Source organism: Neolamprologus multifasciatus, chromosome 16, assembly GCF_963576455.1.
Source record: "Neolamprologus multifasciatus chromosome 16, fNeoMul1.2, whole genome shotgun sequence".
NCBI classification, from domain to species: Eukaryota; Metazoa; Chordata; class Actinopteri; order Cichliformes; family Cichlidae; genus Neolamprologus; species Neolamprologus multifasciatus.
The window spans coordinates 17906878-17924156 of record NC_140454.1 but is presented as its reverse complement, the minus strand read 5'-3'; the positions used below and the strand labels follow the sequence as shown (position 1 = coordinate 17924156).

General features: G+C 37.9%; 2 protein-coding genes across 3 annotated transcripts in view; one reads left to right on the top strand and one right to left on the bottom strand.

Moving 5' to 3' along the window:
- The first annotated feature begins 2438 nt into the window (after positions 1-2438).
- dct (dopachrome tautomerase) lies at positions 2439-6265 on the top strand. The gene is made up of 8 exons (XM_085135292.1): positions 2439-2724; positions 3001-3300; positions 3618-3718; positions 4226-4392; positions 4526-4705; positions 4801-4936; positions 5035-5236; positions 5792-6265. Exons 1-8 carry the CDS (start codon positions 2439-2441, stop codon positions 5965-5967), a joined length of 1548 nt encoding a protein of 515 aa, XP_084991418.1. The 3' UTR covers positions 5968-6265.
- Positions 6266-8314: 2049 nt separating this feature from the next.
- Positions 8315-17279, bottom strand: part of LOC146500629 (glypican-6-like) — a 90353-nt gene continuing 81388 nt past the window's right edge. For both annotated transcript variants that reach the window (XM_085134433.1, XM_085134434.1), the window contains 3 exons: positions 10769-10905; positions 9570-9745; positions 8315-8842 (listed from right to left, as the gene is read on the bottom strand). In XM_085134433.1, the coding sequence (XP_084990559.1) occupies positions 8634-8842; positions 9570-9745; positions 10769-10905 (522 nt within the window). In that variant the 3' untranslated portion in view covers positions 8315-8633. The remainder of the gene's footprint in view (positions 8843-9569; positions 9746-10768; positions 10906-17279) is intronic.

Below are 17279 nucleotides of genomic sequence, written 5' to 3'. Positions count from 1 at the left end.
GAATGCCTTCCCATTATGAAAAGGGGGGAATTGTATGACTGAGCTGCACTTAAAACTGGTTTTCTTCGTGTTCAAATTATGGCTATTTAAAATTTTGTCTTGGTTAATGGGTTTTGAGCACAGTCTATTATGTTATGATGAAAAATGCTAATGAAATAAAAGCATAGTTCCACATGTTATTCTTGTTGCATGTAACACAACCATGGGCTACCACTGGTACAGACCGTGGGCCTAACATTAAAAAGCCCTGTGTTATAGCACACAGTTTTTATCAATTTAATTTACATTTACTATTAATGATATCAGTAAAGGAAGTCTTCCCCAGTAGGGGAAAACTGCCTATTCATGACATTAATTAGTACATGTACATAGGCTCTCATCAGCCACATGGAAGGCCACTGCTGGAAGTAATAGTATGGGTCTGTTAAATTTAAGGATTAGTGGTTTCACTCAGAAAGTACTTCTAGTTGTTCTGCCTCTGAAACAGGCTGGGTAAAACAGATTTATTTCTTAAGGGCAGTGAGAAACAAACTATATCAAAACTCAAACCTACAAAGAGAAAGAACTCATACTTTTCAGTCACAAGTACAACCGTGTGTGTGGTTAGTGACTAATTCAATCTTCTTTAAGTGTTGAAAATAAACAAAGTTTATTAGTTTACTATTATTTGTTTTTCATTTGTATCCCAGAAGACGGTGCAACCCATTCTTAAAACTCCAGGAGTTTCGTTGCACAATAACAATAAAGGGCTATTCTGTTCTATTTTATTCAGCACTGATTGCTAATAATACAATTTGTCACATGGAATCCAGTGAAATCTAAACAGCATCATTAACACCACTCTTTAAAAGTCTTTTGGACACAGTAGAGTTATTCAGCTATTATTAGAACAAGTTGTTCTGTCTTCAGATAGGACTTTCAAGGAACTATTGAAAAAAAACTGACCGCTACTGTTATGATAATATCTTGATCAGATTACCATCCCTTCTGACACAGTACACATCATGTAACTTCGCAAAAAAAAGTGTGCCACCGATTAAATACAGATATGATGATGATGGTGTGATGGTCTGGGGCTGCTTTAGTGCTTCAGGACTTGGAGGATTTGACTGAATCTTGAAGTTTGCTCTATATCAGACTATAATGAAGGAGAATGCTTGACCATGCCCCAAAGCTTGGGTTGGCCAGCAGAACAATGATCCAAAAGACACCAGCAAGTCCACCTCTGAATGGCTAAAAAAACAACAACCCCAAAATGAATGCTTCGGAGTGGCCTAGTCAAAGTCTGGACTTGAATCAGAATGTGATGTTTTGGCATGGCCTTAAACAGACCGCTCATACCCAAAAGTCTGCAGTGTGCCTGAATTAAAACAATTTGGGGAAAAAGAGGGGGACAAAAGTCGTCCACAGCGATGTGAAATATGCATTGCCAGTTATCACAAATGCTTGATTGCAGTTGTTACTACTAAGGGTGGCACAACCAAGTATTACGTTTAGGCAGCAATTAATGTCCCTGCATTTTGATTGTAGGGTTTTCTGCCGTGTGTATTTAAAATATCATAGTTCTTCTGCCACTGGTTATGTGACTGATATCAAATATGCAACCCTGCAAAAGGATAAGTGGAAGTGAATGGATGGATATCAAACCTTTTCCAGTAGTTTCATGCTGTCATGTGCCATTATGCTCTTTATTTGTTAGGAATCACACAGACAGTGACACTGTATGGATAGTGTGTGAAAGATAAAAGAGTTCTTTGAAACAACATCGTAATACTTCTGCTGCTGTTCTTCCCGCAGATCACATGGATAACAAAAGACGTCAGCTGAGACCTCGGGTGAAAATGTGGAGGGCAAAAAGTTCAAAACCAACCTGTACTAACAAGCTCCAAAACTTTCAGAAAACGTCTGGCAGGATTAAAGTGATTAGTCTCTTATTTAGATTTACTAGGCATGCAGTCGGGGAACTGATTTGAAAACTATTTTTGTTCTATTTGGATAGCTGAATATGACTCAACCACAGCTAACAAATCAAAATCACAATGGAGTCCTTTGGTACAAAGTCTCTATACATTTTCTTAATAGTTCCTTCAGGCAGTTCCTTGGTTAATTCATCCGGATCTTAGTGTGGCTCACAGCTCTGCTGTCAGGTGATCATCACAAGACCAGTGGCTTAATCCTCCTCTACAAAAGCAAGAACAGAAATCAGAGGCTTTCTTAATGTGCATGAAGGCAACTGGAACACAATATGATTTAGCTGCAGGAGTTGTTTCTGTAGATATTAAACCTATCACTGAATCTAATTCAAAGATACACAGCAAGGAACCGTAGCAGAGTGAGATTCCACACTCTTCTGGGGTAACTAATTGAGCGTATTACAGCTGAGATTTGATCTACAAACTGATTTGTCACTGCTGACTGAAAGAAACAGGTGATATATCATGATTGCTCTGGGTCTTGGTCTTCTTTGTTTACTCTTTGGCCCTGACCTGTCAGAGGCTCAGTTTCCTCGCGTGTGCTGCACAGTGGAGGGGATTTTGTCCAAGCAGTGCTGCCCTGCTCTCAGCTCAGACCCTGCCAATGTGTGTGGCTCACTATTGGGAAGAGGAAGCTGCACTGCTGTTCGAGTTGACACCAAACCCTGGGGAGGACCGTACAGACTAAGGAATGTTGATGACAGAGAGAGGTGGCCGACCAAATTCTTTAATCAGACTTGCAGATGTACTGGTGGGTGCTGACCAGCTTATTTAGTTAAATAAGAAAAGTTAAATCCGTAAATGATTGAAGTAGACTTAGATTTAACTAGGTAAAGGGTTGTGTTAAACCTTGTCTGTTGTCTGCTTTTTATTTAATGAGGCCTTCTGCTGAGATTCTTAGCAGTAGTAACAGTTTTTATCTTTTGCATTTAAACTGCATTTTTAGGTTTTATTATTTTGTTGTACAGTGTTTTGTGACTACATGTTTGTGCACAATTTGACAATTAATTTGCTCTTTATGTTGCAGGTAACTTTGCGGGTTATGATTGCGGCCAGTGCAAGTTTGGCTGGACCGGACCAAACTGTGACCAGAGGAAAGCTCCCATTGTGCGGAAGGATATCCACTCCTTGACCCCTGAAGAGCTCCAAGAGTTCCTGGACGCTCTGGAACTGGCCAAGAGCAGCATCCACCCAGACTACGTCATCGCCACTCAGCACTGGCTCGGACTCCTCGGACCAAATGGAACCGAGCCACAGATTGCCAACATCTCCGTTTATGACTTCTTTGTCTGGCAGCATTACTACTCTGTTAGAGACACTCTTCTTGGTAAACCATCATGGTCATATTTACACAAAACCACTACAACCATTAAATGTGTGGTTTTTTTTTTTTCAGGAATATAACAATAATAGAAATATGTGTTAGAATTGATCAATTCCAAATATAGACCTTTTTTACTGTAACTACAAAAATTCTGTAACATATAAACTGATAAGAGGAATGCTTTTACTTAACTTTTTGTTTTACGTTGTCATATGTTTGTTATCAAATTCATATTTTTAGGCATTAGATATAGGGTTTATTAAGCTCAGAACTGTTGTGATACTAAAGAGGAGCTAATGAAACAATTCATTTTCCTCCAGGTCCAGGTCGTCCCTTCAAAGCCATTGATTTCTCACACAAAGGGCCAGCATTCATTACTTGGCACAGGTATCACCTCCTGAGTTTGGAAAGGGAACTCCAGGTATTTGGAATTTTGTATTATTTTTGTATTTTTTAAACATCTCTTAAAATATTATATTTTCATTTTTTGTGGTGGAGAGTAGAGGAGTGTATCCTTTGCACAACAATTTGCATTTTTTTTTTTAAATTTGGGCTCATCAGATTTTTAAATTGCGTGCACAATTCTTGTTTAAATTCACTGATGAAACATAAATGACCTGTCAAAGGAACATCTGTTTAAAGCTCAGATTAATGCATGTTATATTCAATAAGCTTACTGATGACTAACATTTTGGTGAAAAATTGACAGACAAATCATTCTTGCAATATTTCCCAAAGACATTTTAAACTTCTTATGCATTAAAAAAAAGACAGACTTAAACAATAAAAAAAATGGTATACCTAAAAATTATATATATAAAATATAAACGAGAGAGAGTTGGCCCTATAAAACATTCATAAAGAGCCATGTTGCTGATTTAGCAATACTTTTTCATAGACACACAGAGTGTTTCTTTTTCTTCTGCAGAGACTTACTGGCAATGAGAATTTTGCAATCCCATATTGGAACTTTGCCACAGGGCAGAGTGAGTGTGATGTGTGTACTGACACTCTGCTGGGAGGCAGAAACCCAGACAACCCCTTCCTCATCAGTAACCAGTCCAGGTTCTCCAGATGGGGGGTGGTGTGTAACAGGTCAGCAGAAAATACTGATTGGAGGGAAACAATTGTCAGTAATTGTATTAAAAATGTGTAACACTTAACGAATGTTCATGGTACATGTTGGTGAAACATTTAAATTCTTAACGTGCATCTAATTTATTTCCAGTCTCGACGACTACAATCGTCTCGTGACCCTTTGTAATGGAACCAGTGAAGGTTTCATACAGAGAGGAATGATCCGGCAAGGCAACAGGACTCTGCCTACAATGACTGACGTCAGAAGCTGTCTTGGAATTCGGGACTTTGACAGCCCTCCCTATTTCACCAACTCCTCCTTTAGCTTTAGGTAAAAGTGGAGTGTTCACCATTGTTAATGATGTTAAATATATACCACCTTTTTCACAGAACAAATGAATTAATGCTGTTGTTTGTACCTCACAGAAATGCTCTCGAAGGGTACGACAAACCAGATGGAGAACTGGACGAAACCGTTGACAACCTTCACAATCTTGTCCACTCACTGCTCAATGGAACCAGCTCGTTGGCTCACTCTGCAGCCAATGACCCCATCTTTCTGGTGAAAACCTAATTCAATGGTTTCCTCTGATAAAAAAATCTCTGACACACTTTGTTTTAATTTTAATAAAAATGAAATTTGTCATTTGTACCTTGCAGGTGCTCCATGCTTTCACTGATGCCATTTTTGATGAATGGATGAGAAGGTTTGTTCCATCCAACGCCACTTTCCCAGATGAGATGGCCCCCATTGGACACAACAGAGACTACAACATGGTTCCCTTCTTCCCTTCCATTACCAATGAGGACGTGTATCTTCCATCTGAACAGCTGGGATATTCTTATGCCATTTCCCTGGATGGTGAGCAAATAGTGAAAGAATAACTTTGATCGGTGGGACAGGTGGACATTTTTGGAAAATTGATGTAATTTTTTACTGGTGAGAGTAAAGATTGATTTCACTCAAGTGTGTACAGTGTGCATGAAGCAAAGAGTTAGCCTGGGTTTGCATGAAGAGTAGACATACCTAACCCATACAATTATTAAAGAAAAAAAATAAACAGAATTTTCTAAATTAGACTGCCAACATAATCTGTTCAAGACCAAAGTCTGAAAATGACAGATTATGGTTTTAATGGATAGTTTTTTGGCAAAATTTCTCAATTATATATACGCCACAGACACGTGTGGCCTTTCAGTGAATACTAATAAAACAGGGCAACATTGCATGTTTCAAAACAAATATCAACTCACTGCCGACCACTTTAAAATCCATGGCGCTGGCTCATCAACATAAAAAAACCCCTCTTTTTGCTATGTTGGAATAAATATCTTCTTATTTACAGATTTCATTCATATTCAATGAACCTGCAACTGCAAAGGTTTCAGCAATCCATCTCCTGTTTCATCTATACAGATGCAGATGAAGGACCGGCTGTTTTTGTGCTGGGCTCCACTCTCGGAGGAATCTTCATCGGTCTCCTGGTACTTCTCCTTATCTTTGTGCTCTACCTGCGTCAGCGGAGAAACAGAGGCTTTGAACCTTTGATAAAAGCAGATTTCACAAATAGAAAGTACACAGAAGAAGCCTAGATTTCACCTGTTGTTCTGAAATGCGCTTGAGTGCTCATACATACCTCATAGTAATGGAGCACCCTGTCTGCTGTCACGACTGTGAAGAAGAGCAGAATAATAATCTTGTCTTTGAATAGCATGCTGTGTTTTAGCTGTTGCATCTAATTTCATGTTAGCAAATGAATCACACGATTGTTCTACCAAGTACCTCGCACTCTTAAATCAGTCTTTAATTAAATGCATTTCTACTTTAACCAGTTTTAACCTGATTTACCATCTCAATCATTAATATATATAAAACATATATGATTACAAATTGTTTTTGGGTTTTTTTTAAATAAGAATTTATTCTCAAGAACAGCAATAAAACAAAAATGCAATCATCTTAATTGCACCAAAAACAGTAAGGCATATTTGCTCAACTAGTTCTTCAAACCTCAGTTTGAAATTATTTTAAAACCCCATAGAAAACCTTTCCTCATTAGTTTTGAAATCAAACAGCAATGCATTAATTCTGAAAAAAACAACAAAGAGATAACAAAAAACCCAAACTGAGCATTTTTGTGAGTCATAATTTGTCTGACCATACATCCATTTTCAATATTTTATTGCAAAAATATTAACAATTCAGTGATACAAAACAATAAAAAGGGCATCTTATGAGATCAAAATTTAGAGTAATGGGTCATTTTAAATGAAACTTTGACATATTTCCTCTGTATTCTTGAAATAAATGTGGGTTAAAAAAAGTGACTCGTATGAAATAAAGAAAAAGCTAAACAAATATTCAGTGATACGCCGCAAAGGACTTAATACAGGCTAATTCCTTGGAAATGTAAGCTTAGCAGGCCTGTTGGTTATGAACCTGTCGGGCTCTCAGAGAACAGTGGACGTACATACAGGCTGGTTTTGTCCGCCCCCCTCAGCACGGCCAGGCCTCTCACATTCTCCGTAAGTACGCTCTAGTGAGGAGCTTCACTGAAGCATTCAGCTCTGTCCAGTCTCCACAGATTCTCATTTCACAGGTGACTGTGGCCGGCTTCAAGCCCGTCTGTGCTGCAGACGCAACCATTCAAGCTTTCCAGATAAATTTAGAGACCCTTTCTTTACATTTCCAGTAACCACTATGTGCTGTTGCTGCTTCTTCTCCTAATATTTCCATAACCTTTTGCAACTATTATATATAGATGAATATATATATATATATATAATTTTCTTTCTTTTTTTAAATTTGTAATTTCAACTTGTTAATACTGTCAAAAAGTATTTTAGTTTTGGTCCTACAGTGTTCATTTACACACAGAATATGCTTTGGTTATTGAACCTTAAAAATAGGAGGAAAAACAACATTTACAGTATTAATGAATCATCTCAAAATCCTGTCAATATTTCTAGAGTATTTTTTAAAAATGCTAAAAGCCCCAGTTACTGTAAATTAACATCGAGGTTACAGCAGCCCAAGAACTGATAGTAATCGTCTTCGAGTGCAAAATTTACACAGTTAAAGAAGATAATCCTGCTTCTCAGTGACTTCACATGACCTCCTCTGTGCTGTGAGAAGAACACTGTATGCAGCACTTAAACACCTCTTTGTATTTGATTAGTTTTAGGCACTATTCCTTTACTGACAAGTTTGCATTTTTACATTTTAGTGGTTGCATGAGACCCATTGTGCAACCCTTAACTTACTAATTATATTATCAATCACAATATTTGACACGGTATAAATATATTTTATACCAGGACATGCACACCACAACGCTGCAGAGGCAGCATCTACCTTGACAGCATAACCCATATATTAGCGGCACTTCCTCTAAATGTGAGTAACTGCTCCATAATAAATCTTCCAGGCTATCTACTCTTGAAGCCTAAGGATCCAGTTTGATATGAGAATATTTTTGCACATAATGAATTTGCTGCAAGGCAAATTAGTATATAAAATGTCAATCGTAACCCTAACAGTGACTTTAAGCACAATGCAGCTGCTGAAAGGTTTTTTAAGAGAATAGCTAAAAGCTATGCAGATGCATAACCAACCCATGACATAGTTTAACTACAATCTTGCCATATGGACACAGTAAAATGATTGTGAAACACAATTTAGAAGCTGCATTTGATCTAAAAATAAACATGACAGCATTACGCTTCTCATCAGAAATGAATAATTGGCACATAAGTTCATGACAATGGAATAAGGTGTCAGTTAAAACCACATGTTCCATTCAGATCAAATCAAAGGATCCTTTGCTTTAAAAAAAATAACACGTGTATAAAATGACCACATTCTCAACATTTTTTTCCAACACACAATAACTATTTTTTTTGCAATAAAAAAAAAATCAAAACAATCAAAGTGGTGTTATATTTTTCCACATTAAGACCTACAATAATACCTTTACTAAAATCTCAGAAGCAGAGTTAGTAGGGGTGGCATCGCTGTTAGATGGTGAAGTGATGCCAAAACATATCAAGTCTAAGGTGGCACTGCACAATCTTTGGGAAAGTGGGAACTCATGATGCTTGACTGCTCTCTTTTTCAGAGCAGACTCTTCTTGCCTTGAAGCTGGCAGTCTGAATGCTGTCTGCTCCAATCTGCCTGAATACAAAAAAACTGCAAAAAAAAGGGAAAAAAAGGAAAAAAAAAAACCCCTGCTGTCCATGTTTAGCCTGTTCCTCTAGCATTATCTCCACTGTCGCTGAAGTGCCAAGGCTGAAAGGGCCAGCATGGTTGGCAGTGCTACAGACGGTGCACAGAGCGGGGCAGAGTTATCCACAGGCCCGCTCCGGTCAGCTCTCACCACGGGGATTTCAGTCGCAGCCGTACCGTCCATGTATGTGGGGCAGACCTCTGTGCAGCCGCTGCCACTGCCCGAGCCACTGCCTTCATCGCCTGCAATACCGTAACACAAGCCAGAATGAGCACAGCACTGCAATAGCAGTGTAACATTGCTCAAACTCTCCAGCAGACACTGTGGAACTTTCTCATGTATAAATTAAAGGGTTTAAATATCACATGATTATCACCCACCTGGTGGGAAATGTGTCATTCTCTGTTTTCCTTTAGTCTCTTAAATTGTCTTAATTTTACGGTCAGCACATTGTATCATAAACTCAGTGTTGTTCAGATATGCTAATATATACACACTACAAACATGCTCAACGGTAAATAATAAATAGACACTGCCTGGTTAGCACAGTCAAGCATTCAGCTTCAAATATATTTCTCATCAACTTATGGGAGACTTAAAACAATTCTTAAATTAGACTCAATGCTAAACTTTTATTCATCAAGTAGACATTAAGTAAAAATCTGCAAAGATGTTTAAAAAATGTGTCTCCCTATTTCTACTGCCCCCAAGTGGCTAAAATGAACTTAACAGTGAGTATTTATTTGTGTCTCAAAATTTCATAAACCTGGCAGAAGATACGTTTTTTTGTTTTTGTTTATTATTATTATTATCATTATTATTATTATTATGCAATTTTTGTTATTTGCACCTTTAGTTCTGCTTGCAGTGTTACTGACGTTGATCACCTTTTCCTTAGGGTTAGGCAGACAGCTTATTAGTAGTGAGTTGTTCTATTTGTGTGTATGACAGAAGTGGCAAAGGGCTTACTTGAGTCTTGAAAGTAGATATCATTGCCATTGTAGGCATTTTTCAGCTTGTTAGTCATCACCCTCAGAGCCATGATCTGCTGACGGATGAGTGTGTCTGGGCGTGTGATGTCAACACCCACTTCAGGGTTATTCACCTGGTTGGTAAGGCCATCCTTTTGGACCTCAGGAAAGTACCTTGATGGAAAAAGAAAAGAAAAAACAACAGCTTTCATTGATACTGTTTTGTTGCTAAACAAAGAAAACCTTTACTTTGTTTAGTTGTTATAGACTGCTTTCTCTGAAATCTCATCAGAAGCATTCACTCAACAAAAACAGAGACAGGCTAAACATGGTCAAATTCCATAAATGTTTTGAGTCATGGGTCCAGTACAGCACTTGGGAATTGCTCTTTGAGGTAACAACAATGTTGGAAAAATGAACATTTGACCCAGTCGTGTAGGGTAACGTTCTGACATTCTTTTGACATATTTCTCTCGGGAAAACGTGTCAGCTGAATGCACTCCTGCTCGATAAATAAGCGGCAGGTCGTCATGTGATGAAATTCCACAGATCATCTGACACAGCAGCAATTGTTCTCCATAAGTCCAGATCACTCTGGAAAATACACACGTCTGAAATTTTTGCTGAGGTGAAAGAGGCAAAATTTCACTTCTTTAATTGATGTTGTTTTTTCTACCACTGAAAATAGCATTGAATATCAATTAAAACAATTAAAGAAGTTTAAAATATTCAAAATCATATAGTTGATATAATGATTAAAAGCAAAAATTTATTTCTCAGTTAGATCAGTAATGGCCGGGGAATCTGGAGCCCTAATGCAAATGTTAGCTTTTTAAAATGAAACCAAAATAACAGATGGATCTAGATGCTGGTTGAACATTTAAAAACAAAAGAAGAAGAAAAAGAAAAATACAATTTCACAAATATGCCACCAAATTTAAAACGCATGAAGCAGATGATATTTTACACGAGATGAATTAAAACCACATAGAAAAGTTTTTTTTATAATGTATAAGACAACAGCTTACTTTTAGTTCAAATCAAAACGCATGCTAAGCTCTTGCAGAGCAGGTGAAAGCACATAATCTGATTCTTAATTCTAGGCTTAGACTTCTTAATATGAAGCAGGTTGAACAGACTTTGGACTTCTACCCTTTTGTGTTAGCTGGCATTAGCTTCGGGCTCTGTTGCCCTTACCTGCCCTTGGTGTGTCCGTTCCAGCACTCCTCTTCGCTGGCATTTCCAGCGGTCACTCTGTCTTCTACACACATCGCCTCAGGCAGGTTGGACCAAAATTTCTTGAAGTCCTTTAGTTTCTCTTTTATGTCAACCACCTACACAAGGACAGGGGTCATTGTGAGATAGGAATAAAGCCTCCTGTATAAGTACATGAAGTCTGACTTCCAATCAAGAATGATACATATCATAAATACAGTTTCAGGGATGTTATTGATGTTTTTATATGCTTACAATGTAACATTAATACAAAAAAATCAGTATCAGTTCAGTTCCTCACATCACAGCCCCAAATATTAAACAAAATACGAGTCCAGCAGTACCTACAAGAATAGATGGTCATAAATATTTACTGAATTACATTTTTATTGCACATTAATATGGCGTTTATTAGCAGCTATAAGCTATTCATTATGTTTCAAAACAGTCTTTTTGTATCTAAAAACTCTGCACAGTTAATGTAATAAAAAAATAGAAGCTAAAGAGAAAATGTCTACAAAGTCAAACTGATTGAAGTAATTACACAAATTGAAGTCAATAAGGCATTATGTCTCCTAATATATGTATGACATATGAAAAAGACAATGTGCTGTTTTTCTAAAAAGTACATGACAGTCCTCTCAAATGCTCCTATTTCTTATTTCTATAGCATCAAATCAGAACATCAATTGCCTCAAGGTGGTTTATATTGTAAGGTAAAGCTCCTATAATATTACCATTACTGACAGTCATGATTAGTCATTAAAAAAACAAATCCCACAGTGTTACTAACAACAGTATGTGGCTGTAAAATCATTTGAGAGAAAATACAACCACTAAATTAAACTAAGACATTTCTGACACACAGTGGATGAGAAATGGCAAGTTGAAAACTTGCATATGAGTGAGATGAATAAAGCTTACTGTTACTCTGGATGCATCTCGTGTGAAAAAGGTAGAGAAGCATTTCACTTTGCTCACTAACACACCTTAACAAGCTGATTATAAACCTCAGGAAGACATCTTCGCACTTGAACTCGTACCAAACGATTTGGGTTTAATTTTTCCTTCTCTGTTGACTATCAAATGTTTGCATCATGGAAAGTAAGACTATGCAGGCTTGCAGCAATCATTTCAAACTGAATGCCAGACATAAATGCTCCTTTGCATCCCAGCCATGTGACAAAGTCAGATATCGTTTCCTGACTTGAGCCTGTTGAACTCCAATCTTTCATCAAACACACAGAATTTGACATATTTCACTGAAGCTGAGGGAAAGCCTGATAGCAGCAGGTTGGCCCCATTATCTTTTTCCGTCTGACTTGCTGTTGGCTTACGTGAAATTGTAGAGAACCTGAGCAGAACATGAAAGGTGCTGTACTGACTGTGTGACGCTGCTGTAGGCCTTGACACTGCTTTTGATGTGTTAATCCTGTCACACTGATGCCAAAGCACTTGAGCAGCTCTGATACTGCCCAGAGGGTCGAGGCTACACTCAATACAAGAGATTGACTGGCAATGTTTGACTAAACCTCATACATTAAGTTAAGTCTAACAAGTGAGATTCACAGTTTTCCTCAGGATCTGCTGGCAAAAAACAGAACCTGTGGAAAAAGTGGGAAATGAACTAGGAATGACACATTTTTGATATGAAAATATTCGATTAATACCTCTATCAAGTATTGCGTGGCCATTATTTCACGTGGATGCAAGTGAAAAGGTATTGCAAGCAGCAGCTAATTTATTATCCCATTTGAAACAGAATTTTAAAAATCTGAAAAAAAGAACTGAACTGAAAAAAAAAAACCCTAAAAAGTCTGTGTTAAGTTTGCAAAAGCGAAAGGTTTTGCAAACTTAACACAATTATAAACAAGCCTCTGAGAAAAGTCTGCCTCTCATCTAACTGGACGTTGCTTATGAACAAATACTACCACTCCAACAAATAACCCTCAAATGCAACCAGGCCACTAGATGGCAGTATGTCTTTGAGATCTGGTGAGATGAAAGTGAGTAGACGAAAAATCGAGGGAGGAAATGAAAGTGACAAAATAACCTAGCAAATTGAAACTAATTATGTTTGCTAATGAAGCTTCTTTAACATCAAAGTTCAGCTCCATGCGGCCAAACATAGATGGAAGACATGACATCCAAACAGATGTCAGCAGAAAGCCTAATGGAAGACAAAATTACACACACAAAAAAACGCACACACGCAGACACATACACACAAAAGACGTCTACGGTGTAGAAGAAACGCATGTCCCCATGGTATGTGAGGAAGCAGAGCAGAGATATGTGATTCTTTTTATAATCTGCTACCTATTACTGACAGCACTGACATTCTCATTAAAATCAAAATGAAGATCACAGACACAGAACCTCCCCGGCGCCTCACATCAGGATATTACATAGCATTTGTTTTCAGTGACATCCTAACAAATAACTATTATCATGCTATGTGATAGCTGCTCCAATTCCTAATGACACTAAAGGTGGCATTAGTGTGAGATATCTACAATCTATAATAAGGGCTGATGAGGGAGTTGATAGAAGCATTTACTCAATAGAAGTGCAAGCTGTATTCATTTTTAGATTATTATTCAGTCCCAGGACTTCAATAACTTCTAAATTTAAGGACCATATAAAACACCGACAACACAAGGACCTTAAGATATTAGAAGTGCTGCTAAAAAGACTTATCTTCAAACGCTGCTAACTGTACAGATGTTTTCCACTGAATGATGTCTTCTGAATAATTTCTAAATGGTTTAAATATAACAGATCAGCGCAGAAACGTAGCTTTTGATTTTCATTAAAAATATTTTAAATAATTATTTAAATAAAAAGAGCTAAATGAGCCATTTGAAAACCCATTAAACCATCTTCTCCTGCAATGATATATATTTGCTATGTATTCTATAATTTTAAATATACAGTGTATACACTGTCTGCACTGAAATAAAAAGTGGTATATATAGATATATAGGCATATATTTCCTATTCTTTATATGCACTATAAAGGTCTTTGAGGCTAATCCTGCAGGGATGTATGTAGCCTTGCTCTTGTCCTGTTTTATGCATCATATCATCTATATTATAGATTACTTACAGGAACAGTGCTGTATCTTTATTCACTGATCTACCAGTGATACAGTGTGCAAATGCATGTCTTTAAATGTTTCTTTAACAACTGTAAAAATTTATTCATTCCAATATTGAATTAAGATAAATCCTTTAACTTTGGCAAAAAAATAAATAAATGTGAACTATACAGCAGTGTTATTATTAATGTAGTAAACTTATTATTATATACCGGTAACAGCTGACATGACAGCTTATATATCTGGAATATATAAACACGTGCATAATAAATGCATAATACATTTAATGCATATTGTTTCTTGTTAATGAATTCCATGAACCAAACAGGTGCTACTTAGTCCCTCACTCTCCGAGTACTTCCCAACTTCCCAGCTGTGCATGTGGCATTTATCCTCTCCCCTGCTGGTTACTCAGGAGACGTAAATGCATGTAGTTTAACTTTTAAAAGAGGCTTATGAATTTCTTACAGCAACTGGGCATTGGGAAGTTACAAATGTTTCCCAAGCAGGAGTTTATTTGCTGAGCACAATTTAAAGTGGCTGATTAATCCACGTTTGGTGCACGAACGGGTACTTGCGCCCGCGGGATGCAGTATATATACATCCACAACAAATGGGCCCTGTTTATTGCTCTTAAGATACATGTTGCCCAGTGCAATTGTATGGTGAGGTAATATGTCTTAATTAAAATAGAAACAAACAAACAAACAAAAAATACAATGGAGCTACATTGCACAAGTGAATAAGCTAAATCAGGATTTGGCTTCAAGATCAATATTCATAACCTTTTTGTAGGTTTTATGAATTTGATGACAATAATAAAGTAAAGAGCATCAGCAGGTTTATCTTTTAAACATCTTCTCCTTAGCTTAAACAAAAAATATATATAATTATATTTATCTTGAAGCTTAATCATGTATGCAGCACCACTGCCAACTCTCCACTACCCTCCTCAGACATATTTTTTTCTTCTTTTACCCCATTGCCCTGTTTCCTGTCATGAACCATATATTTCTTCACTGCGCTGTTCTCTCTCTCTGCCTACTCGCTGTGACTCTGCAAGGTCCCCACTCTTTTTGGTTTTTTTCTGTCTTGCTTTAGTTCTAAATGTAAGTGAAAGTTTCATGGCTAGCTGACCCGTGATCTTACAACAGAGCTCCCATTCAAAGGAGATTTGTGGGTAAAGCCTCTGGTGTCTTCCGACTGATATACAGAATAAGCCCAGTCTTCTCTATCCTTTCTGTATTGAATCATTTTATCCAAGCTTTCATTTTAATTATTTTAACGAGCACTATGTGTGTGTGTGTGTGTGTGTGTGTGTGTGTGTGTGTGCAATGCAGTTAATCATGCATTTATTTAATTGTCCAGTTCTTTTTTGTCTCTTTATGGCTCTTATTTCCACAAGAAAAGATAAGCAGAGTTTTTTTTTAACAGCACCAAACCACAGAAAATAAATTCAGCAACAGCAATGGAAAGTAGCCTGTAATGTATTACAGCTCACACAGCGTGCTATGATCCAAACATAACCTCACCTTTAAACTTGCCTTTTTCACCTCAAATGAAATCTGCCCAAACAGCCCAGATATGCGATACAGTGTTTACTCGCTGTAAAAAGCTGTTGGCAAGTTCATGTGGACAAACATGAGGAAATGTTTACTGAGAGTAATTATTTCCAAAAATCAGCCATATGAGCATATGAGATTCCGGTGTTAACAGGCTTGAAGTCTTTGTGTTTGCACACACTTCAAGTGTTTCTTACAATATTTATCACCCATGCTGTTTTTCTGTGCACACAGCTGTGTGCCCTCTTTCAGCTCAGAACAGAAATGTGAGTGAACTATACTTTGACCAGTGGTTTTCAGACGCCCTTGCCTATTCTCAGATCAAAAGCTGACGTGTCGCTGGCTTTGAAGTTGCAGTCACACTCCTAGTGACGGCACAATGTCAGGGCCCTAAGCTCTTATCTGGCCGTGGAATGATGTCTGTACATGCTATGTGCCTTTCGGTAAAAAAGAAATATGCGGCCAGACTACATAACTTTTGCTCTCAGCACACACACTGCACTTGCAGTGCTCCCCAAGCTGACCTGTGCAGAGTGTGTCCCCTGGCTTTTCAGTCAGCTGGTACATCTCCTTTTCTCTCTCTCGCTCTCTCTGTAACAAGCACCTATCTTGCTTAATTAACAACCAGTCCTTTTTATAAGCACATATCTGGGGTTGTCGTCACTGTTTGACACGGCACACATCCATCTGCTGCAAGTCTGTACTAAATTAGTGCACGTTCAATCTAATCATAGACTCGACAGCAGGTCTTCCCACTAAACCACAAGGGGCAGACAACTCCTCGATCAACTTATTTTCCCTGGCAACTGCTCCTCCTGTCTGCGTTAAAATAGTTTTTCATTTGATACGAATGCAGTATTCTTCCTGCATCTCAATTACAGGGGTCAGGGAGTCGGTTCTGCTCATACCAAGTCCTTGGCCATGCCACAAGTCTCTTTCCCTGACCAGTGACCAATTTGAGGACAGACCAAATAGTTTCTCACAAGGAGGAAGGCCACAGTAAGAATAACTTTGCATGTTCATCACTACTGTGATCAAGTTAGATTTTTTACCCAGTCACACTGAGGAACTAATGCAGTCTCTTGCGGTAAGGCTGTTGAGAAATCAGTCGTCATGGTGTCAAGTCACAGGGGACTGAATCCCTGTGGGTATAAGTCCCTAGACATGACTATTAATTCTGGTGTCCAACATGTCATAAAATCCTCCTCATCAGTTCAAGTCAACTCATAAACAGCAGATTCTTTCAACCAAGGCTTGCCATCTGGCTTTAAAGTACTTTTAGCATATTATTAAAATGATTCAGTAGAAATAACATTAGGTTAGCCTAAAGCACATCAAGCAAATGACCTCTGCGATGATGTTTCGAGTAGCAGTTGTCTCCACATTGTTGTGTCTGCTTTGTCCTTGTCTGGAAACATTTGCCTCAAAGGTGACTGGCAGTGTTGCTTGGAGCAGGTAACTACCAGACTGCATATAGATGTGGGCTGTTTTCATCCAATCAATATCCATCAACAGAGGGCAAAAGCAAACAATGTTTCCCCTTTGTGACTTCACAATAGATGAGACCAGAAAGACATCACTCCGCTGTTTATCTTGCAGTGCTAACACAAATGAAAATAGTACACCAAAAGCAAATCATGGTTAGAAAACATCACAACCACTTACAAGCTATGTGGCTTGATATGACATTGGAGTGATGTCATATCATCACCCCACCCCACAGACTGCTGGGCTACATGCCACGTGCTCATGATAAATCCATTTTTTTAGAATCATTCTGCGGGCTGCAGCACTTTCTTTAACTTCCTCCTCGTTTAACTTGATTACAAT